The 23929-nt window shown below is 49.8% G+C and overlaps 1 protein-coding gene across 1 annotated transcript in view; it reads right to left on the bottom strand.

Moving 5' to 3' along the window:
- IQGAP3 (IQ motif containing GTPase activating protein 3) overlaps positions 1-23929 on the bottom strand; it is a 40525-nt gene that overhangs the window by 14265 nt on the left and 2331 nt on the right. The window contains exons 2-22 of the mRNA XM_060136129.1: positions 23576-23663; positions 18667-18823; positions 17961-18038; positions 16582-16658; positions 15767-15834; positions 15564-15677; positions 15143-15321; positions 14620-14707; positions 13881-14059; positions 13270-13357; positions 11496-11659; positions 9596-9753; positions 7754-7875; positions 7488-7651; positions 6046-6136; positions 4990-5157; positions 4758-4897; positions 4483-4653; positions 1314-1397; positions 1086-1157; positions 915-984 (exon numbers count right to left, since the gene is read on the bottom strand). Of these exons, the coding sequence (XP_059992112.1) occupies positions 915-984; positions 1086-1157; positions 1314-1397; positions 4483-4653; positions 4758-4897; positions 4990-5157; positions 6046-6136; positions 7488-7651; positions 7754-7875; positions 9596-9753; positions 11496-11659; positions 13270-13357; positions 13881-14059; positions 14620-14707; positions 15143-15321; positions 15564-15677; positions 15767-15834; positions 16582-16658; positions 17961-18038; positions 18667-18823; positions 23576-23663 (2520 nt within the window). The remainder of the gene's footprint in view (positions 1-914; positions 985-1085; positions 1158-1313; positions 1398-4482; positions 4654-4757; positions 4898-4989; positions 5158-6045; positions 6137-7487; positions 7652-7753; positions 7876-9595; positions 9754-11495; positions 11660-13269; positions 13358-13880; positions 14060-14619; positions 14708-15142; positions 15322-15563; positions 15678-15766; positions 15835-16581; positions 16659-17960; positions 18039-18666; positions 18824-23575; positions 23664-23929) is intronic.

The following is a 23929-nucleotide window of genomic DNA, read 5'->3' as shown; positions in this document are numbered from 1 at the left end:
CCACAGGTGTGGCCTCAGGCCCAGGAAGAAAAGGGGCCTACCTCTTCGGAAACCCACGGGCTGGAGGCAAACCTGGAGATAGACCACTAGTCCACTTCACCGAAAGGAGGGGGACCTCCAAGGCTGGGTTTCTGGGCTTTAAGAACAGGAGCCAAGAGCAGCCTAGAAGGACCTCTTTAAGGCTTTAGATGTATGCCCAACTACTGGGAACCATGGGGCACGAAGATGGAGCTCCCTCAAGAGCTCCTCCTCAAGTTTCCTAGCACTGCAGAGAGGACCCCAGGTACCTTGCCTGGCTTCCTGTGTGTTGGGCCACAGAGGGCGGGAAGTGGAGGAATCATGGGTCAGGGAAGAGGGCAAAGTTGGGGAAGGCTGGAACTCTAGGGAGAGGAGAAAGGTCCTTTTCTTTCTTTCTTTTTTTTTTTTTTTTTGCTTGTGTGATAGCAACAGGAAGATAATCTAAGACTGGTACAGAGGTACAGACAGAACCTTGTTAGAGGGGCTTTTCCTGTGATGAGGCTATCTCTTACTGGGGTGGGGCAGGGGGCGTTTGTTACCACCTCTGTTCCACATTCCTGCACAGACAACTTGTACCTTCCCCTTACCCGCTATGTGGCCCCAGGAGGGATATCTGGACCTCCCTTTCTATCCCTCCCATCAAACCGGGGTATCTGCAAAGGCAGGAGCACATCTCCTCATTCCTCCACCCACCCTGGGTCCTGAGGCATGCTCAAGGTTGGGAACATCAGCTGTTAGTGAGAGAAAAAGGCTTAAGAAGGCCAGACAACTTTTCTAAGGTCCCAGTTTGTGAGCTGTGGGGTCGTGTGACTTTCTACCTTGCTAACTGCTGAAAGCCAGGAAACTCGCGAAGACAGACACTTGCACAGACAGAGGAGGGAACCCAGGCAGTTTACCTAACATCCTGTAGTCATCCCGGGCTTTCCTGGCTCGGAAAAATGCCTGGATCTTCACGATGGAGTTAACCTGCCAGGAACACAGATGGGAAAAGGGTTGCCGGCTGCCTGTGCTCTGGTCTCATGGATAAAGGTTGGATATGGGGACAGGGGGAGTGGGATGACACTCACATTCTTCTGGAAGTAGCCCAGACGCCTCCGGTATCGCCTCCGAGCTGCCCACATCCGGGCCCAAGCCTGGATCTGGGGGCAGAGACACACTGCCTCAGAGCTCCAGGGTCAGGGCCCACTCTCCAGGCCAATCCAGCCATCTCTAGAGGTCATAGGTGAGGGGACTAAAAACTGTTCTCAGAGAGTCCTTCAAGAAGGACAGGAACCCACCCAAATCATGATAGCTACCTTGATTATAGCATTCGTGTTTGCTTTTAAATACTGCAACCGTTCCAGGTAAATCTTCCGCTGTCTGTAACCCCGCCAATGAGCCTGAGATCAGAAGGGAAAAAGCGGTAACCACAGTTGGTCCCTGTTGGCCTGAGAAGCCTGTGGGAAAAGCCTCGTCCTGGGATCTCCAGGGAAGGGGCAGGGGGTGGGGGGAGGCAGGAAAGTAGAGGGGGAAGGAAGGGGAGACTGGCCCTGCTCTCAAAGCACTTCCAACTTCATGGGGAAGATCAAATGTCTGCATGTAGCCAATCATACCCTCTGCCACACTCCCTGGTCCCCCCCACCCCACACTCACGCTTGCACCATGCAATCAAACATACACACTCATGCTAAGCAACACCTCCTCATAGAAACAACTGTTAAGATACAAGCGTAAAAGATATTAATAAAGCATACATCTACTCACCAGCTTCACCACAGCATGTACCATAACCCCCCCAACATACTCATCCACCCACATAAAGACTACCCACACTCTGTCACACACTCCATGGTCTGCAGAGGCACATGGTGGCACAGGTGGAAAGTGTATGCAGGCACAGAGCTGTGTGCCCACCATCTCTGCCAATGGCCATCTGGGCAGCAGGTCATTCATGCTCTCATAACTCACCCTTCTCCTTACAACTCTACCATTCAGCTCTGAATTCCAGCTCTCAGCAAATCTTCCCTCTAAGGCCCCCAGTAATTCAGCTGTCAGGCTGATGCCCCTCCCCACTGCTAGTCTGCTGCAAAGGGTCTATATGACCATCTCCTCCATAAATCACATCCCCTTTGGTCCCTAAGACACAAATCTCATGGCTCCCTTCTGTTTTGGTCTCCTTCCTAGGAGCCTCTTCCCTTTCACCCCCAAGCTTGTGTGAGATTAATTTTCCTAAAGTACCACTTAGACCATGTTTCTTCCAGCCCCCAAATTTCCAGAAGTTCTCAACCATCTGACCCCACACTCCTATCTGTCTACTGATCCCTACTTCCTTAAGGATTTTAACCACCTCAGACATTTCACTTTCTTCTAAACATGCCTTATGATCTTCTGCCCCTGAACCTCTGTCTGTGCCCACCCTCACCCCAGCCCTGTCTCTACCCACTGAAATCCTGTCTTTTAGGGAACGCATTAAGCATCTCCTGAGAGCTCAGGCCCTGGAGAACTCTCTGCCGCTGACACTGCCATGGCTTGGTGCGTTAAGAGCATCCCCTTGCAGACAACTGGCCCTCCCAGCCCCTTCTAAAGCCAGCTCTCTTGGCCAGGCTTTCCCCTAAGACTTACACCGTCCTTCTGTTGGGAAAGGATATAAAAGAGACAGCTTGGCCCCATGATACCAGCTGTCCATCTTGGAGCCGAGAGGCCAGGAAGCCCCAAGTCTGTGCGTTTCCTCAGCACTCTTTCCCCTCCTACTCCAGGTACTGCCTGACATATTGTCAGTTGCTGTGGGGAAAGGCAGAGGGGTCTCCTCTCTGCTCTTACCACCTACCCACCCCCACCTGGCTGCTCCTTAAAGAGAAGGCCTCCAAACCTGGATTGGTCAGAATTCAGGACCCTGACTGGGGTCCTGGCCAGGGTCAGACCTCTCAGGAGAGATGAAAGCCTCAGCACACCCAAGCTGCTTCGTTTCTGAGTCTCACACCTGCTAGCTGGAGAGCAGGTAGCCTGGGGCTCTGGGCCCCCTCTCCCTTTCTCTGTCTCCCAGGACCCAGGCCAGAGCTGGCACACATCCAGGCTCAGTAGCAAACTCGCCTTCGGACGTTGTGCCCTCTCCCACTGCTGGTGTGGCTCTTCTGCTCCTTAGAGCTGCTGTGAGATGCCAGGCTGTGCTCAGGAGGGCGGAATTCCTATGATTTAGACCACTAAATGCTGATTATTAAGGTTCTGTTTTGAATTCTGGGACCAATGCCCCGAAATGTACATCTCGTAATGGCTCCCACCAATAGAGGACGTACTGCACTAAGTGCTACATGTAATTTTCCTACTTTACCCTCACAATCAACATGAGGCGAGTACCACCGTTATGCATGAGGAAACTGAGTGCTGGAGAGGCTTAAGTAAGGTGCCCAGAAGTAGTAGGACCAAGAGGCAAACTGTAGCCTCTGACTCCAAAGCCTGAGTTCTCAATGACCACCACATGTCCCAGATCATAATCAAGGGCCATTGGCCAGTCTCAGTCTGTGCTTCTGTCTCCCTTGGGGTTCTCTGGTATTATCTCTGCATCCCTACTATCACAATATCTCACATCCACTGTATTCCAGTTCCTGCGATGGGAGAGATGTGATCACTCACCTGTGTCTCTCACACCCATCTCTCACCCTTGCCCAGTGCCAAGTGGCATCCTTCGCAGATACTGGGCATTTAGAGGTGTTCATTAAATAAAGTCTCTTTTACACTGCCAACATTGCCACGAGGCCCTCCAGGTCACATCTGCCTGAGGAGGTCTCTGTTTGCTCAGCTCCCACTGTTCCTGGCTTGTAATGTGCCTGGGCCCGAGGCCTATCTTCCCAGTTGGCCTCATGCCCCAGTTACTTGGGGGTTGGTCTCAGAGGCCACACTGGACCATCCACAGGTTGGGAGAATAAAAATGGAAAGGCTGGCTGGAGAGAAAAGGTAGAGTTCTTTCCATAAGGGATTCCACTCCTTTTCTGTTTGACCACCACCACCTCTTCACTACTCCTTTTCTAGGCAGGAAGTCCTCCTGGTGTCTAAACCCTGATGTCTCACTAGATCTTCTACTCTCCCCCTGCAGAAGCTCAAAAGCAGCTCTCATACCCTCTGGAGGGTGATGATGATGACAGTAACTAGCATTTATACCATGCTCTTGCCTATCTGCCAGGTACTGTTTAGATGTACTTTAGATATTACCTCAGAACGACCCTATAAGGTGGGTGATACAATTTCCAGATTCCTCGTTTTCAGATGAGGAAACTGGGAGAGAGTAAATAACTTGTTGAGGCCATGCAGCTAACCTGGTGGAACAGGGATTCAAACCCAAGTAGTCTGGGCTCCAGAATCCACGCTCTTAATCACTACTGTTCAGAGGCCAAAAGATCGTCCCAACTCCACTCAGCAAGAAGTAGGGAGAAAACCCTGAAGCTCAGGTATGTCCAGGCCCTGAAGCCTCAGATGGCCAGAGCCTGCTACCTGGATTTTGATGATTGCTGGGAGCCAGCTCCTCAGAAAGTGGGAACGCTCAGCAAACTTCTGCCGAACCAGGAAGCCGCGGAGGCGGGCCTGGAGCCGGATAATGAAGCCCACATTGGCCTTCCAGAGCTGTTGGCGGTCGTGGGCAGCGGTGATCTTGGTGACGGCCAACTGCGGAAGTAGGAGAGAGAGCCTTTGGTGTCCTGGTGGTTGGGAGCCCCTCCCGCAGGAAACTTCCCATCCATGAGCCCCCTCCTTTGCAGGGGCCCGCCAACCTGGATCTCCTCCCGAGTCAGGTGGGAGGTGTTGAGGCGGCAGCCGGGGGGTCGCTCCCAGGTCCCCTGGAAGGTCTGCAGATGGAAGTAGTAGGCGGTACCATCCTTCATGTCATGTTGAACCCAGAGCGCTGTATCCCCTAAGCAGAAACCAAGTAAGCAGAGAAGGCTCAGAGGAGGCTAGAGGTGGCTGAGGCATGCAGAGAACAGAGGGACATGGTAAGGCCACTACCTGGGCGCCGCTTCTTTGCCATGGCATCTTCCAGGACTTGCTGGTAGCCGTCAGCACAGTCAGGAACCACCCCTCGGAGGCCCACGGAGGGGTTCCTTAACACCCGTTCTGTCTGGGCTGCCTTGCCCTCCTTGATGGCCTGATTGATGGCGGCCACACCAAGAGCCACTAATAGGGGCATTGGGAGGAAGTGGTCAATCTTTCTGAGCCCCTCCCAGACGCCCTGTCCTGTCTGTTGGGAAGGGATCCAGAGAAGAAGGACACAAAACCACTCTGCCTGATGGAAGGGACAAGGACATCCCAGGATGGACACAGATGAAAAGAAGCAGCATGCAGCTGTGCTTGGAGGAAAAGCTAGCAATCAAGGAAGGCTTCCTGGAGGAAGGCTGTGTAGGGCTGGGCTGGGGCTTGGTAAAAGGAAAGTCAGCTTGTACAGAAGCTCCAGGGCAGGATATGGTCAGAAAGCCTCAAGACAGTCTTTTAGGAGGAGAATAAAGTCCAAGAAGTGGGGGGAGTTGATGCAGCCCCTGCCTTCCAGTCACTCACAGACAGACAGATGGACAGATGGACTCCAGACACTGAAAACTAACACCATCAGCACCCCACACCAGAAATAACACCAGTGTCTATTTGTACTGACCTTGCCTAGTTTTCCTCAAAGCCAACCCCTCTTCGCCAACTTCAAGACTGAACATTCTCTAACCAGAGATGATTGTTGGAACCCAGACTCAAGCTACCAGTAGAAAACGGGATGGGTTTTTGACCCCCATGTGGTTTCACATGCTCACATTGTAGGAGGAAAGTGTACACAGGAAGGCACAGAAGGAGGCAGTGGGTGGACTATGGGCTCTCGACTCCTGAGGATTTCCTGCCCAGCTGACTGCTAGGAAATCCATCCTACGGTCGAAACAGCAGCCCTGTTCTCATTCTGGCCTGCCTCCCCAAAGAGGTTGAAATGGAGAAGGAGGTGACTGGGGAGGCTCCCGCTGAGCCCACGTCTCCTTGCCTCCCCCAACCCCTCTCCCCCCACTCCTGCCCCCACTGCCGCCCATTTACTCCTCTGAGCTGTGTTTGTGTCCTGGTTGGCTCTAACCACTTCCTGGCGGATCTCTTCCAGCCATAGCGCAGCTCCAGGATCCCCTGTCACCTGGTAAATTGAGAGAGATGGGACAAGATGAGAGCCCAGGCTGGTCTCCCCAAGCCCAGCTGCCCAGGGGAGCCAAACTGCAGGCCCACTTTGGGAGCCACAGGGTAGCAGTCTCCACTCCCCTCTGCCTACCCTGCGTGGGCATGGCCTTATGTCTCCCTTGGACTGCTGCCAGGTTCACAAGGTTCTTTCCTACCCTGCTTTCAGGCCAAGCATCAGCTCAGATTGGCCACAGCACCCCCAGAACCCTCTTAAACCCTCAGCATCCGCCATCCTCTCAACAGCTCACCTCCCTGCCCTTGTGCCTGAGCCATGTCCAGGGAGAGCCCATGCCGGAGGCCACACTTACCTGCCCCTCCTCCCCATTCCCCTACGCCTCAACTCACAGCTTCTTGGGCCCATCTGACCCTGACCTTCACCCTCTCCTTCCCATTCCTCTCCATGGTCCTCTGCCGCACAAGGCAGTGGGAAGATTGCATGTGACCACGGGTCAAGTGAGCCTGTGCTTGCCACGCTGTAAGGCTTGTTCCCTCCCTTGCTTTAGCCAACCCCAACCTCAGACTCTACTCCCTCCCAGCTCTCCTCATTAATAGAGTGAACGTTCTAAACTAACATTTTATCGAGCACTGTGTTCCAGGCAGTGTTCTAAAGCACTTTCTTATGAACTGAAACTTGCAAAGCACATAAGACAATGCTCGGGAACAGAGTTAGAACTCCATCAACCTTAACTAGTACTGTTGTCATATTACCTCACTTAAACCCTATAACTCTGAGACAAGTTCACTATTATCACAAGCTTGTAGGTGAGGGAACTGAGGCCCAGAGAGGGTAAGTAACACGTGCAGGGTCAGGTGCCAGGATGCAACCTGGAGTTGGATGCAACCCGGACAAGGATGCAGGAGTCCTTGTCCTCAGCCACTCTCTACGCTGCCGCCTGCTCTGGATGTTACAGGTTTTAAACCCTGCCACATTCTTCAACTCACTTGGTTTTTACCCTCATTCCAGTAGGTAGGTAGGACCAGGGCATGTGGTATTTTACTGGTGTATAAGGAGAGCTCAGGGATGTTAGGGAATTGCTATAAGTCACATGGTCACTGAGTGTCAGAGCAGGGAATCCAGTCTGGGTTTTCTGGCTCCCAGACCTGTGCTCTTCCCACGCACAAGGCCCCCACCTTTCGCTCTGTGCTGGCGACCAGAACTCTGCCCTTCTTCCCCATGGCCAGATCAGAACCCCCGATGCCTCGCATCCCCAGAAGGGACAGTGTCCATCAGACTGGCTTTCCCAGGGTGCATAACCCATAGGGGATATTCTTCCTGCTCTGGTGACCAACCCAGCCAGCCCAAGCCTCACCTGGGCCTTCTGCTTTTTGGCCGCCACGAGGAGGAGATGGTACCGCGGGGCGACAGGAAGGCTGACATCGTCCAGGCCAGCCGCAGGAAGCAGAAGGGAGGAGAGGGTCTTTTCAGGGTTGTTCTGTTCCAGAGCCTCATTGATGAGGCTGACTGCAAGGACCTCTGGGAAAGAGAGATATAGGTGGGCAGAGGGCCCAGACGTATGGCTAAGGGATGGGGCTGTCCGCATTGGGCCATCTTCCCCCAGTCCTGGACTCCACTCACGATTGGTCTCTTCCTGGACCTGGGCGTTGACCTGACTCACAGTGGCCTGAAGATCATTCCAGCTCAGGAAGGTCCCATCCATTCCATGCACCTGTTGCAGCTTCACCAGAGTATCAAAGTACCTGGTAGCCAGGTGAGTGAGAATGAGGGGGGTAGTATGTGCACCATGAGCCAGAGGTCAGGGGAAACTTCTGGACTACTTTCCTCACTTGACCTCCAGGACGTCACATTCTCCTGGTTCTCGTCTCGCCTTACAGCTTGTCCTTCTAAGTCTCCTCTGCTGGTTCCTCCCTCACTTCTAAATGTTGGAGCATCCCAAGACTCAGTCTTCAGGCCTCTCCTCTCTCCGTGCTCACACCCTAAGTGATCTCACCTAATCTCATGGCTCGAAACACCATATTCTAATGACTCCAAAAAGTACACCAATAGCCCATTCATAAATGCCAGCTGCCTGCTCGGCATCTCCACGTGAACGCCAAAATTCACCGCAAGCCCAGCAGCAAACATCTGAACTCCCGATCCCCCCCATTCAACCTGCGTTTCCCACAGTCTTTCCCATCTTGGTAATTGTTTACTCCAACTTCTCAGGCCAAAAATCTTGGGAGTCATACTCGTCTCCAGTCTCTCTCACACCCCATATCCACCACATAACCAAATCCTGTCAGTTCAGCTATCAGAATATACCCCAAATCTGGCTCCTTTTCACCACCTCCACTGCTACCACACTAGGCCAAGCCTCCATCAACTCTCGCCCAGGTTACTCCAACAGACATTTAACAGGTTTCCCTGCTTCTTCCCTTCTAAACCGGTAGTCGATTCCCGGCACAGCAGCCAAAGCGATCCTGTTAAAAGTAGGTCAGATAATCTCCCTCCTCGCTTAAACCCCCCCACCGTGGCTTCCTTCCTCACTCAGAGTAAAAGCCAGAGGCCTACATGGTTCAGCCTCTGCAACTTCTTCTCCCATTATTTTCCCTCCCTCCCTCCACTCTGCCTCGTGGCTTCCTGGTGTTCTTTGAACACATCAAAGACACTTCTTTTTCAGGGTCTGTGCCCCAGATAGCTCATGGCCATCACTTATGCCTTTTAGGTCTCACTCCAAATGACCCCCCTACCAAAGAAGGCTTCCATAACCGTACCATGTAGCAGAGACAAACTGCCCTTACCATGTCCCCACCCTTTATCTGCTTTGCCCTGTATTTTTAATCACCATAGCTCTTCTAATCATTTGACATGTTTGTTTTTTGTCTGTCTCCCTCTACTAGCACATAAGTTAGAGAGCAGGGAACTGTGTTTTGTTCACTGTTGTTTCCCAGCACCTAGAATAGTACCTGGCAGGACTTACCTGGTGGAGCAGTGGTTAAGACTCCGAGCTCCCAATGCAGGGGGACTGGGTTCAATCCCTGGTCAGGGAACTAGATCCCACATGCATGCTGCAACTAAGAGTTGGCATGCCACAACTAAGGAGCCTGCTGGCCGCAACTAAGGAGCATATGTGCCACAACTAAGGAGCCTGCGAGCCACAACTAAGACCCGGTGCAACTAAATAAATAAATAAATAATTGAAAAATAAAAAGTATCTGGCACATGAGTGGGTACTCAAACCTTTGTGATAAAAGATTAAATAAATGGAGGAAAGGGGAATGACTGTGAACCCACCAACTCCCAGGAGAAACACAGGCCAGGGAACTGCAAATAGACCCAGAGGGTTGGCCTGTGCCGGAGAACAGGGCATCATGCAGAAGGCTAGTCTCCGAGCACAAGATCTTGGACTCTTGACTACATTCCCTCCATCACCCACCCATCCCCTCTCTCAACATGCAGCTAAACCTTAACCTTTCTCACCGTTGAGCATTCTCTCCTTCCACCTCGGCCAGCCCTGTGGCGGGGTTCACCAGACTGCTCCAGAAGCTGCTGGCATCCCTGGCCTCCAGAGCTCGGTTGATCAGGACCACGGCTGAGAGCATCTCCACGGCCACGAAGAGCTCCTCCTGGCCAAGCTCCTACAACAGAGGGAGGGCTGATTCCCTAGTGGGCTGGTGAAGGGCCTCGGGGGTCTGCCTGCCATCCTGCCCCCAAGACTCTCCCACATCCCAGAGTCTCTGTCTCAAAACACCTATGGCCTAATCCATTCACTAATAATTAATCATACTTAATACTTGAGAGTGCTTACTATGTGCTCAATGTATAAGTACTCTGTGCACATTATCAGTTAATTTTCATAACAAGCCAAAGAGGTAATAGGTAAGTATCCCTATTTCACAGATGAACCCATAGTCAAGTAATATAAGTTAAAGCTAACTGCCGGATACCAGAGCCCACATTCAACCAGTGAGCTCTACCTGCTCCTTTCTGGTCCCTACCACACACCAAGAACTGCACTAGGCCCTGGGCACACTGAGAACAAGATAAAGTGGGCTCCTCAGTGCTGTGCTACACACCCAAGGGCCCCTTCCCTGCCCAGTCTTCTCATCCTTCTCAAATATCTGCTTGTGCTGTTCCCTGTCTGGAGCACCCTTCCTGTCCTCTACAGATAGAATGCTGCAAATAATAATAATAATAATAATAATGATGATGATGATGGCGGCTAAAAATTTCACGCCAGGCTCACTTCTAAGCACATATGTTAACTCATTTAATCCTTACAACAATCCTATGAAATAAATATATTATTGTTCCCATTTTATGTATGAATTGAGGGGCAGAGGAGGTAAATAGTTTGCCCAAGGTCACATAGCTAGGAAGCAGTAGAGCTGAAATTTAACTCAAGGATTCTGGCTCTAAAGTCCACATTAGTCGCTATGCTTTACTTCTTAGGACTTATTTTATGCTTCCTTGTACTATAGTCTCATACATTGAGACCATGAGCTTCCTGAGTGTCGTGCCTGGAGTCGATGGTCTACAGATGCCTGCTATGGTTAGGATTCTTTTTTTTTTTTTTTTTTTTTTTTTTGCGGTACGCGGGCCTCTCACTGCTGTGGCCTCTCCTGTTGCGGAGCACAGGCTCCGGACGCGCAGGCCCAGCGGCCACGGCTCACGGGCCCAGCCGCTCCGCGGCATGTGGGATCCTCCCGGACCAGGGCACGAACACATGTCCCCTGCATCGGCAGGCAGACTCCCAACCACTGCGCCACCAGGGAAGCCCAGGATTCTTTATTGAGTCTCCTCTCTTCCAAGAAGGCTTCCCAGACTTAGCCTGAGTTCTGCCCCTTCCATTTCCCTAGTATGAAGTCATCTCCCATTTACATCATCTACTCCTCCCTGTGTCTCTGCCTGGGCCCTCGGGTGTGTTCTAACTCCTCCAACAGGCTGGGAAGTCCCTACAGGAGGGCCCTATCACCTCACCATCAGAGAAGCTGTATGGACAGGGGGAGGTGGGACAGCAGAGTGGTTAAAAACATAGGCTTCAAGTATATTCAGCTTTGCATGCACTCCCAGCACTGCCAGCCACAGCTGTTTGGGGCAAGTTACTTAACTTCTGTATCTGTTTCCTCATCTCTAAAATGGAAATAATAATACTTATCTCATAGGGTTCTTTTAGGATTAAATGAGTGTTTAAAGCAGTGTTTTCTCAAAGGTATTTGCTAGTATAATACACTCAGGATGGCAAGGATGGTAGCCCACCTCCCACCCCTAATCTCTTGCCAGAATCTATGGGTGCCCTCATGGGTGCTCTGGACTGACTGCTCTGATTCCTCCAGCTCCTTGGGAACCCAAGAGCTGGATCCTCATTTCTAGGGCTTACCCCCTGCTGCTGCCGCTGGAGCACTGCCAGCTCCTGCTGGTACACAGCTGATGCAAAGGGGTACACTGGAGGCAGCTGGGCTTCTGGGCACATCAGCTCCTTCACGGTGTCAGCTGCCACTCCCCTCCGGATGGCTTTGTTGATCCTCTGCACAGCCTGGAGCACTGCAGGGGAGGAGGGAGAGGCTGTACAGGCTGGGCATCCAGTGCCATTTCCACTCTCCTGGCTAACTAGGTTCTGCTGGCGATCTCTGAGGGGAAATGGCTTTGAACCTCTGCTAGGTTCAAAATGCGTTTCTAAATATTCAGGAGGGAAAGGGGTTGGGTCGCTTTAAGAAGAGGCTCCGGAAGAAGCAATTTGTCAGGCCTAGAAGTTGAGTAGCTCAGCAGGTGGCTGTCATAGCAGAGGTGAATTCCTAGGGTGGTGAGCGTAAGATTGACAGGAGGCTATGTAGCACAACTAAGATGAAGTTAGTCAAGGGGCTCCAGGGACCAAATCTTGATGACAGCGCAGAAGAATAGGGAACTAGCTCCAAGGTGGAGCCATTTGGGCTGCAAAGGGCGAGAGTAAGCTAAAAAGGGGCCCTGGTGTATCTATGTAGTTTTAGTTTTCAAATGCTGGGGCTTATAAAATGCCAAGCAGATATGGGCATTGACATCAAGGAGCACAAAATCCACTGGGGAAAAATAAGGATACAAAATTACCTACATTGCATTGCTGCCACCGCTATGTGAGAGGTACTTCCCCTCCCTGCAAATCCACTGGCAGCGTGGGGGAGGAGGGATTCTAGGGGGAGAGAGTAGGAAGATTTCACAGAGGAGGAGGCATTTGAGGCAGCTCTGCAGGATATTTTCATCTGCTTTCCACTGGTGAAAACGTGGGAGAACTGTAATCCAGAGGACCAGAGGCCTGGCAGTGGGCAAAGCTGTGGGCAGTCAAGGAAGAACAGGTCATCTGACTCAACTGGGCTGGTGGGATGTGAAGAGAAGGGTTGGGGGAGACATTTGGAAGGTCTCACCTACCATGCTGAGGAGATGGGACTAAAGTCTAGGAGAAATATGGAAGAAGCCACGACGGTCTGAAGATGTTCAACAAAGAAGCTAAGATCAGATCTGTGCTTGAGCGATTATTCAGGCAACAGCAAGGAACTGAGCGATAAGCAGGCAGTTAGCCAGGAGCGGCCTGGGGGCTCCATGAGGTAGCCACAGAGAGCCCTGCCAGACAAAGGTGAAGGGTGACTGAGCAAGTCCAGTCGGAGGCAAGCATTCGTGCCAGGTGTGGTTGTCCACAGGCTGCTGCATGGCGCCTCGGCACTCTATGTCTCTTCACGCCTGCTATCCCGATTGAGCCCCTTGGAGGGAGACAATCGCTAACCCACATTCTTTTAATAAAGAATTATATTTGTATATCATGTTTTTAAGGGAAACTGAGCTGGATCATGAGTTTCTCTCTCATCTGGGCCATCACTATATTTCAGAAGCCAAAGGAACTCAACCAAGTTGAAACGGTCAAAATACAGGGGAGGTGCCTAGAAGGAAACTGCCTGTCCTAGAAGTCCAGCCTGGTGCAGTACTGACTGTTATTATCTCCAGGGCCTTGATGAACTTACCTGTAGCATCCCCCCAGGCGGCCAGGAATAGGGCACACTAGGTGGGGAGCTGGAAAATCGGGCAGCCGTCTACCTTGCTCTACACAGAAGCTGGCAAAGGAGTTACATGCTCTCCCAAGAGCCAGTGATACACCCAGACCAGGTCTCAGTCTGGAGATGACTTACTGGCTTGTTCCTGATCACCCTTTATGTTGGCTGCAGCCACACCAGCTTGGACCTCCTCCTTTTCCAGAAGCTCCACCAGGCCCAGCTCCTGGAAGAGGGAAGAGATGCAGTAGAAGAGAGTCCTCCTGGGACCATGAACATATTTCAGGAGCTGCCAGCATGAGCCCCAGGTCCACCCAGTCACCCACCCTCAACCCCACCTCTCCCCTTTAGGCAGACTAGCCTGGCCCACCCATCCCTCAGAACTCATCTCTAACCTCTGGCTCTTTCTTACCCAGCAAGCATCTGAAATAACAACACAGGCAACACAAATATAGTGTCAGGGAGAAAGTCAACAGCATTGAAAATAAGATTGCTAACTTGAGGCCTCAATTCAGCAATGGGGGAGCATATCACTGCCTACTGGACTGCCCCTGGGTCCCCCCCCCCGGTCAGTATGAGAGATTCTCAGAAGGCAGAAGCTGATCAGCATGGGCCCTTAGGCTTTGGGGTAATTTAACCATTTAAACATATAGTCAGTACTTACTGAATACAAAGAATTGACAGTGGTGAGGCCCTCCCCCATCCTATAGTCAGATAGAGGAGGTAGCAAGTCATAGACAGAGCCTGACCTGTGCTTTCTGCTCTCTGTCTGAGCTCAGCTGTTCCAGGTACCAGTCTGCAAAGTCTCTCCTCACTCCTTGCAGGGCCAGGACAGGGTCTTGAAGGGCCTCAAGCAAGGCCTCAGGGCTCTGTCTTTCCAGGGCATCATCAACAACTTCTAGAGCCCCATGGACTGCAAAGACCAAGACTCCATAATGGATAGTGTGAGAAAGCCCACCCTTAATATCCCCAGTTCAGCCCTCTTCCTGCCTGCCCAGGGTTACCCTCACCCCTGCCCCCTGGGCTCCTAGGGCCCAGCCCAAATTCTTCAGCTTGATCTTCACAGCCTTCCCATCTCACTACCCCATACCCTGAGGATATCCTGACCTAAAAAGGTAGAGGCATGCTCCATCCTGGGCTTTCAAGCAGCCTCTCCTGCCCTGATCTCCTACCCCCAACCATTCTCCAAACTCTCTTCTTGAAGGACCCCAGACCAACTGCCCCTGGGACCAAGAGCTGAAAAGCCTGCCCCTTTCCCTCTGTCCACTCTATGGATGTCCATTCAAACAGAAGCCCCCTTGACAGCAACCACTTCTCCAGACGTTAACAGACATAAAACAGAGCACACACAGCCTTGACTTTGAACTTCCCTTGAAATAAGTGTTGGCCCAAGTGAGGTCATGGGTCTTCTGGCCTGAGAGAAGCCAACCCCATAACTCCCTAGGCGGGGGCTTACCCTTCAAACCCCTCCTGGTCTTTCTCTCTTACCATTGACATGGTTGATGTTGCCCTGGATTTCAGCCTGAGTTAAGTAGCAGTCATAGATGTCCTGGCTTTCTCCATCATTCTGCAAAAACTACATTGAGAGGGGAACCTGGGAAAACCAATTCAATCTTTCTTACCCCTCCCTCCCTGTCTATAACTATTTCTTCTTCCGGGGGTCTTCCAAAGGCCAAAGGTCAGTCTGGTTGGAAGGAATCTGGGGAAATCGTGGGATCTAACCCCCTGGCACTGACACAGTTAAGTTGAACTACCCTTTGGAATCTCCAGTCTAATCTCATCCAGTTCTACATTCCAGTCTCTCAGCCCTGCCCAAGAACATTTTCCCCTATCTTCTCTTTTGAATTCCCATTATTCTCCTGAGTTCCTCTCCTGTTTCTCAAAAATAACTGACAAGTTAGTTTCTCTAGGCAACTTTGGATTCCGGAGACAGGACAAATAGGAGTCCTGGTTTCACTCGAGATTTTCCAGGCCACCCAGCTTTCGGCCCCTGCCATCCAAGGCTCCTTACGCGGTTCCTGGCATTGGCAGTCTTCTCCATCTTGGCCTGGGCCAGCAGCTCCTGGTAGATGGCTGCCAGAGGCTCTCGAAGATTCCCCAGCAGAGCACTGGGATTCTGCAAGGCAGCCAGGGTGTCCTTGACCACTCCTCGCTCCACTGCCTCATTGATGGCAAGAACAGCTGCATGGACTAGGAGGGGACATGAAGACAAGGTCAGGATGCCAGAGCAAACCCCAGTCCAGCTACAGCGTAACCAGCTGCAGACCCCACTCTGATGTCATCCCCTTTTTCCATCCACAGGGGCCAGGCAAGCCAGGTAGGCTGTTGGCCCTGCCTATGATGAGAAGTATCCAGGATTTATGCAGGGGCTATAAGGTTCAGAGTCCTCCCATACTCACTGAGCTACCCCAGCAGGGGAGCCTGGTCTCTACCTGCAGCCTCATCCACCGAGAGCTCATTGGCCAGGATGCCCCCGATCTTGCTGAAGGCAGGCAGCTGGAGGCCATATTTAGCTAGTTCAGAGGCCATGTTGCTGAGTTCCTCAGCTGCAATGATAGCACAGATGCCCTTCATCAGGCCCAGAACCCCCAAGACCTGCCCAGACTGTGGTGGCTGGGGAAGGAGCCGGGCTTACCTGTGAATTTCACTTTCCCATATAGATCATGTATCTGAGGGGCCAATCCCAGCCGGAAGAGGAAGAGACTAGGAAACAATGGAAGGCATTGGGGTCTATTCATTTGCACATGCTGACTATAATAGGTTTGCAGGAGATACTATAGGGACTTGGAGATGAAGACCATACAGCACCTGCCCGCAAGTCATCCCCCATTCACAGGGAGAGATGTTATTGTAAGTCAGCACAAGGCAATGCCATAGCAGAAAAATAAGATGCTGTAGGAGCTCTGGGGGGACTGCGAAGGCTTCACAGGGAAGGACACATTTCAGTGGCAGGTCACTGGATGGAGATGGAGGATGGAAAGGGCATAGCAAGCAGAGACCCACTAAGCTAAGGCACAGAGTCCTCAAAGGATGTGGGAAATGAAGTCAGGAAGAGATGACATGATGGACATAGGAACTGGTCAATTACTTTCTATGCTTTAGCCAACTGGTTGCTGATGGCTGGCTGCAAGTAGGACTAAATAGCCTTCTCCATTCACGCTGACGGCATGTGACACTCCAGATGCATCCTAATCTGACTTCCTTGCACCCCGGTCACAAGCTGAACACTCTTCCCTGCCTGCTCTTTCCCTTCATCCACACAGATCACACATAAATGTGCCCTCCAGCATGCACATAAGTCTAAACAAAACTATGTAGATCAAAAATGTCCCTCTGAGAAGTGTTCCCTGTGGTCTATCTTCCATCCTCCCTGCTGCAATGTTTGTTGCTGTTGACTGTTGGTTGCATCCACCTAGAGGAACTTGGATGACAAAAGTCTCGGTCTCTCACCTGAGTGCATGGATGCAGTAGACCACCCGGGGCATATTCTTCTTGTCATAAATGTCCGTGGTCTCTGGCAAGAAGGTCTAGAGGGGAAACCAGCCAATTACTGCCATTGAAGACTTTGAAGCAGCACCAGATATGGAGAGAGGGGCTGAGGAATGGGTTTCTTCTCTGACCTGGGGCTTCTGGGTCAATCTCCCCACTCCTTACAGTCAGCACTGCATCCACACACTCAGTGTAAAAGAAAGGTCTTGGGGACACATGCTAAGCCAAGACCCAGCCACGGACACACAGCCCCAGATTAACCAAACGCCAGACAAGGCTATCAAGGCTACAGGACGCAGGCCACATGCCCCAGGAGAAACAGGCCCCCTTTTCATCCTACAGACACAGCCAGCCTGTGCCCCTCACCTTGGACTCTTGCCAGAAAGGTGGCATGCTGGGAGCTGGCCATGACTCCACAAGGGGCCTAATGAAACACACACTGCCAAGGACTGCAAAGGGTCAGGGCATGCCACCCCTGTCTTCAAGCCAAAGGTCTCTGATCAGTGGGGGCCCCTCTAAGAACTGAGTAACCCCAGGCATGATTTCTCATGCCACCTGGCGACTGTAATGAGGTTTAACCTCAATACCTCTTGGTTACCTTAGATACATAAGAAAAGACCAAATCTAGAGACTTAAAAGTGTTCTAGCCTCACTGAGAACACATGGCCTCTATTGATCTGCCTCTCACCAAAGCATCTGTCTTAACTGTTATTTCCTTGTCTTATAATTGCCTTCTACAGTGAAGAAAAACACTACAGAATCTTATGTCTTAATTTGTATAGTTCTTTATAATTCACAAAAGGAATTCACACAGATCATGTGATCTTCCTGACAACCTTATAAGGAAGACAGGGGAGGGATTACTATCCCCACTTTACAGATGAGAAACGAACTGAGAGTCAAAGAGTGAGAGGACATGCAGCATGTGTCCAGTTGGGGTCCTGGCCTAGGCTTCCAAGTCTACCGCCTTGGGATGTGGTGTGTCCTTGCTTCACACTACGCAATTCTGGTGGAAAGATGGCTGGCCAACATGAGGCCCACCTCCTGCGTTATATAGGGGCCTCACTGACTAATGGGAACAATGGCAACAATGCATCCTGGGCCAGGTTGCCTTCACTTCCCTTCACTTCCCTTACCCACAAGGAAGTGAAGACAGAGACCAAGTAACATGGTTCAAAGACATACAGCCTCAGGGAACTTAAACTCTTAGATTATGTTCATTTAGAAGACACATGGAGATGAGCACTAAAGAGTGCCAGGGAGATAAAGCATGTGTGTGGTGGAGGTGCGAGTACTGGTGAAGAGCAAAGATGAACCCCAATCCTGAGACCCAATGTTACCGAAGGCAGACCGATGTGGGCTACTGCAGACAGCCAAAAGTTGATGTTGTCTGTGTGACGGAAATGCAAGCCAGTTGCCTAAAAGGGAAGGAAAGAGAAGAGAATCTATTTCCACAGTTCTCAGGGTTCCCTCTGGGTAGAGCCCAGACCACAGCTTGAAGATCAAGGGGTGGGGGCAGAGGACCCTGTGCTATGGATTCCCCATCCCCCCAGGACAGAGACACAAAAACAGAGAGAAACCACCAGGGATGGATGACCCAGTGGGTCATTTGGGAAGGATGGCACAGGGATGGGATTAGCAAGCTAGTAAGGCTTCCTGGAAAAGGGGAGTCCGGAGCTGGGATGGGAAGGAGAGGCGGGTTGGGTTGACTAGAGCAGCATGTCCTGGAAGTAACTTAAGGTGGCAAAGCTCACAAGCCTCTGAGTGTAGACTGTGGGTAGAAAAGTCTGCTTGGAAGTTCTCATATCAGAGGCATCTCGAAGCCCACCTAGCAAATGCCCCTTGCTGCTAAGCATAGTACACACCGCCTAGCTGCAAGACACCAATTGAAACCCGTTGTTCCAGTGCAATGATTACTAGCACCCATTTTATCCTCAATAGTACCCAGGTTTGGACAATAAATTATATGGTCACCCTACTCTCACAACTTTGAGAACAGATAGTTTGAGAGGAAGAAGGTAGAAAGTAGAGACCTCTGCTCCCCACCTGGTACCGTAGCTGCTCCACGTCATAGATCTTCTTCAAGGGAACCACAGAGGGTGCAAAACAGTGGCCCAGCTTGGCCAGCAGCACTCCGTTCCGGAGGCTCTCCTCCAGCTCCACCGGGGAAGGAAGCTCCTCCTTCAGGCAGGCCTCCATCCAGCTGAGAGCACGAGAGAAGCTTCTCACCCCCTCTGGCAAGCCACAGCACTTCATTCCAACCACAAGACCTTCCCTCCCTCCCTCTCTCCCCCTAGGCAGCCTCTCACTCTCTCCTGCCTCCTGTTCCTGCCCTACTCCCAACTCCCCTCTCTGCCCATTGCCTGGCTGTTCCCACCTTCTCCCAAGCTGCCGCAAACACCTGGATTGGCCTATCCTCAGCCCCCACCCACCCTATACATCTTCCCTGACAGATACTGAAGCTGCCCATCTTCAGTGAGCCTTAAACAGGCTCTTACCTGTTACATGATATAACCTCTCACTCAGTCTGGTTATGCATTTGACTGTTGAACCAAATTGTACCTGCTCACTTCTCTTATTCTGCAAGTTCTGAGAACCCAGGTATACAAAAGTCATGTCTACACAGCACATAACCCAGCTTTGATGATGACGAGGGGAGTAGGGAAGCCCCAGGGTTGAAGCGAGGGGAGCAGCACAAAGGGACAGAAAGGTCACAGCCCTTCGAATCAGAAGACCTGCTTTCCATGCCATCTCCCTCACTTCACCTCTCTGGGCCTCAGCTGTATAATCTGCAAAATGAAGATACCACCTGTACCTCCTGCTTCAGTGGGCAGCTGCCAGGATTAAATGATGTAATGAATGTGAAAACACTTTGAATATAAATGTAAAGTATTATTATGGCTGATGATTGTATGAGGGAGAGAATAAGGGCTTCTCCGCATATTGGGGCCTATAGGAAAGATCTGTTTTCAAAGAGAGAGCTAGTCACACCTCCCTTCATGCCTTCCCTGACAGAAACACCCTGGTTTTCTATCTACCCCATCCTACCTACTTTCTTTGGAGAACATTAAAAATATGCTATTGATTAAAAGGAAAGAATTAAGCATTTATCCTGTCTTTAGAGCCAACATCCATTCACAGGAAATATGGGGTACAGAAGAACACGTTGAGGGACACAGGAAGCGAATAGACAAAGCCAGAATGTAGGATGTTCTACAGGACAAATGACCCGGTTTCTTCAACAAGTCAATGACATAAAGAACTGTTTATGTCAGTTCCAGATGAAAGAAGACTTAGTAGTACATAACAACCAAATGTAAAATGTGAACTCTTTCAGATCCTTAGCTGAATAAGCCAACTGTAAAAATAGATGATTTTTTTCAGACAATCAGGAAAATTTGAAGATGGCCTGGGTGTTGATCCAAGGATTAATGGATAACTTAGGTGGGTATTATAATGGTATTGTGGTTATGTAACCAAGTGTCCATATATAGAGATATGTATTAAAGTATGTAAGGGGATAAAAGGACGTGATGTTGTCTTTGTTCACAGATGGCATGACTGTCTTTGTAGAAAATCTGAAAGCATGATACCAGAAAACTTGTGGCGTTAATAAGTGATTATAGCAAGGTTGCAAAAGACAAGGTTAATATATAAAAGTCAATTGTGGGACTTCCCTGGTGGTGCAGTGGTTAAGACTCTGTGCTCCCAATGCAGGGGGCCTGGGTTTGATCCCTGGTCAGGGAACTAGATCCCACATGCATGCCACAACTAAGGAGCCCGCGAGCCACAACTACGAAGCCCGCCAGCCACAATTAAGGAGCCCGCCAGCCACGACTAAGGAGCACATGTGCTACAACTAAGAAGCCGGCAAGCTGCAGCTAGGAAGCCTGCAAGCTGCAACTAAGGAGCCCACCTGCCGCAACTAAGACCTGGTGCCACCAAATAAATAAATTAAATAAATATAAAAATAATAAAATAAAATATTATAAAGCAGAAACTAACACACCATTGTAAAGCAATTATACTCTAATAAAGATGTTTAATAAATAAATAAACAAATAAAATAAAAGTCAACTGCTTTCCAATTCATCAGCAACAAACAAGTGGAATTTGAATTAAACACAATACCATTTACATTAGCACTCCCCAAAATGAAATACTTAGGTATAAATCTAACAAAATATGTACAAGATCTACATGAGGAAAGCTACAAAACTCTGATGAATGAAATCAAAGAACTAAATAAATGGAGAGATAGTCCATACTCATGGATAGGAAGACTCAATATTGTCAAAATGTTAGTTCTTCCCAACCTGAGCTATAGATTCAATGCAGTCCTAATCAAAACCCCAGCAAGTTCTTTTGTGGATCTCCACACACTGATTCTAAAGATTACATGGGGGCTTCCCTGGTGGCGCAGTGGTTGGGAATCCGCCTGCCAATGCAGAAGACACAGGTTCGGGCCCTGGTCTGGGAGGATCCCACATGCCGCGGAGCAGCTAGGCCTGTGCACCACAGCTGCTGAGCCTGCGCTCTGGAGTCCGCGATCCACAACTACTGAAGACCTCGCACCTGGAGCCCGTGCTCTGCAACGGGGGAGGCCACCGCAATGAGAAGCCCGCGCACCACGGTGAAGAGTGGCTCCCGCTCGCGGCAACTAGAGAGAGCCTGCGCAGAGCAATGAAAACCCAACTCAGCCAAAAATAAATTTTAAAAAATAATAATAATAAATAAAAATAAAGTTTACATGGAGGCACACCCAGCTAACTCAGTCGGTGGAGCATGAGACTCTTAAAATTTACATGGAGAGACAAAATACCCAGAATAGCCAACATGATACTGAAGGAGAAGAGCAAAGCTGGTACACTAACACTACCTGACTTAGCCACAGTAATCAAGACAGTGTGGTACTGGTGAAAGAATAGGCAAATAGATCAGTGGAACAGAACAGAGACCCATATAAATATAGTCAATTGATCTTTGACAAAGGAGCAAAGGCAGTACAATGGAGCAAAGATAGTCTCCTCAGCAAATGGTGCTGGAATAACTAGACATCGACATGCAAAAAATGAACCTAGACCTAGACCTTACACCCTTCATAAAAATCAACTCAAAATGGAGCATCAACTTCCAAGTAAAACGCAAAACTGTAAAACTCCTAGAGGGCAATGGGGAAACCTAGATGACCTTGGGTATGGCAATGACTTTTTAGATACAACACCAAAGGCACAATCCTTGAAAGAAATAATTAATAAGCTAGATTTCACTAAAATTAAAACTTCTGCTCTACAAAAGGCAATGTCAAGGAAATAATAAGACAAGCCACAGACTGGGCGAAAATATCTGCAAAAGAAAATATTTGCAAAATACACATCTGAGGGAATTCCCTGACGGTCCAGTGGTTAGGACTCGGCACTTTCACTGCCAGGGACCAGGTTCAATCCCTGGTCAGAGAACTAAGATCCCGCAAGCCACATGGCATGGCCAAAAATAAATAAATAAAATAAAATAATTATTTAAAAAAAGACACATCTGGGCTTCCCTGGTGGCGCAGTGGTAGAGAGTCCGCCTGCCGACGCAGGGGACACAGGTTCGTGCCCTGGTCTGGGAAGATCCCACATGCCGCGGAGCGGCTGGGCCCGCGAGCCATGGCCACTGAGCCTGCGCGTCTGGAAGACACATCTGATAAAAGATTGTTACCCAAGATATCCAAAGAACTCTTAAAACTCAACAGTAAGAAAACAAACAGTCTGATTAAAAAATGGGACAAAGACCTTAACAGACACTTCACCAAAGAAAGATATACAAAGAAGATATACAGATGGCAAATAAGCATCTGAAAAGATGCTTCACATCATATGTCATCAGGGAAATGTGAATTAAAACAGTGGTGAGATACCAATATACACCTATTAGAATTGTCAAAATCTGGAACACCGATAACACCAAATGCTGCTGAGGATGTGGAGCAGCAGGAATTCTCATTCGTTGCTGGTGGGAATACAAAATTGTACAGCCACTTTGGAAAGCCGTTTGGTGGTTTCTTACAAAACTAAACATACTCTTACCATATGATCCAGCAGTTGTGCTCTTTGGTATTTAGCCAAAGGAGTAGAAAACTTACATCTACATAAAAACCTGCACAAGGATGTTTATAGCAGCTCTATTCATAACTGCCCAAACTTGGAAGCAACCAAGATGATCCTCAATAGGTGAATGGATTAATAAACTGTGGTACATCTAGACAATGGAATATTATTCAGCACTAGTAAAAAATGAGCTAGGAAGCAATGAAAAGACATGGAGAAAATTTAAATGCATATTACTAAGTAAAAGAAGCCCATCTGAAAAGCCTACATATTATATTATTCCAGGTGTGTGAAATTCTGGAAAAGGCAAAACTATGGAGACAGTAAAAAGATGAGTGGTTGCCAGGAGTTGGGGGTGGGGGTGGGGGTGTGGCAGAGGGAATGAATAAATGAAACAGAGACTTTTTAGGGTAGTGAAACTACTCTATGATACTATAATGATGGATGGCTATGTCATTATACATTCGTCCAAACTCATAGACTACAGTCTACAACATGAAGAGTGAACTCTAAGGCAAACTATGGATTTTGGAGGATTATGTGTCCAAGTAGGTTCACCAATTGTAACAAACATATCACTCTTGTGGGGGCTGTTGATAATGGGGGAGGCTATATATGTTTGTGGGGAGGAAGCATGTGGAAAATCCCTGTATCTTTCTCTTAATTTTGCTGCGAACCTAAAACTGCTCTAAAAAATAGTCTGAAAAAAAAATAGTCTGAAAGAAAGAAAAAAAAAGATGCTATTTCAACTTTCCCTTTCCCATAGAATGGACTCTTGTCTTTTTGTATTTGCTTTGGGGGCAGGTGCCTGGGGTGGGCAGGGTGGGAAAGGGAGACCAGAAAGAGGCGGTTGCTCTGCTCACCGCTTGGCTTCCTCCAGCCGGCACAGGTACTCATAGGCGACGTTCTGCCGCCTCTGCTCATCCATTTCCTCAGCTGTGAGGCGTTCATCTGAGGAACCAAGGAGGGGAGCATTAGACAGAGGGCTGTAGCAAGCTTCTTCTTAACAGACTTTCTAAGGCAACTCTGCTCGGAAACCGGAGGCATCTCCCACATGTCTGTCCCCCTAGTCCCAGGACACTGGCTCCAATCTTCTCTCCCATCCAGTAAAGCTTTCCTAGTCAGCACCCTGTTAAAGGGAGGCCTCCCCACCCTTTAAGAGGGGATCCTTCCTGTATTGGAGGCATTTCTTCCCTTTCCCCTCTAGCCATCTTCCT

Source organism: Lagenorhynchus albirostris, chromosome 2 (genome assembly GCF_949774975.1).
Source record: "Lagenorhynchus albirostris chromosome 2, mLagAlb1.1, whole genome shotgun sequence".
In the NCBI taxonomy this organism is placed as follows: domain Eukaryota; kingdom Metazoa; phylum Chordata; class Mammalia; order Artiodactyla; family Delphinidae; genus Lagenorhynchus; species Lagenorhynchus albirostris.
The sequence above is the reverse complement of the archived record's forward strand: the minus strand, read 5'-3'. Positions and strand labels throughout refer to the sequence as shown.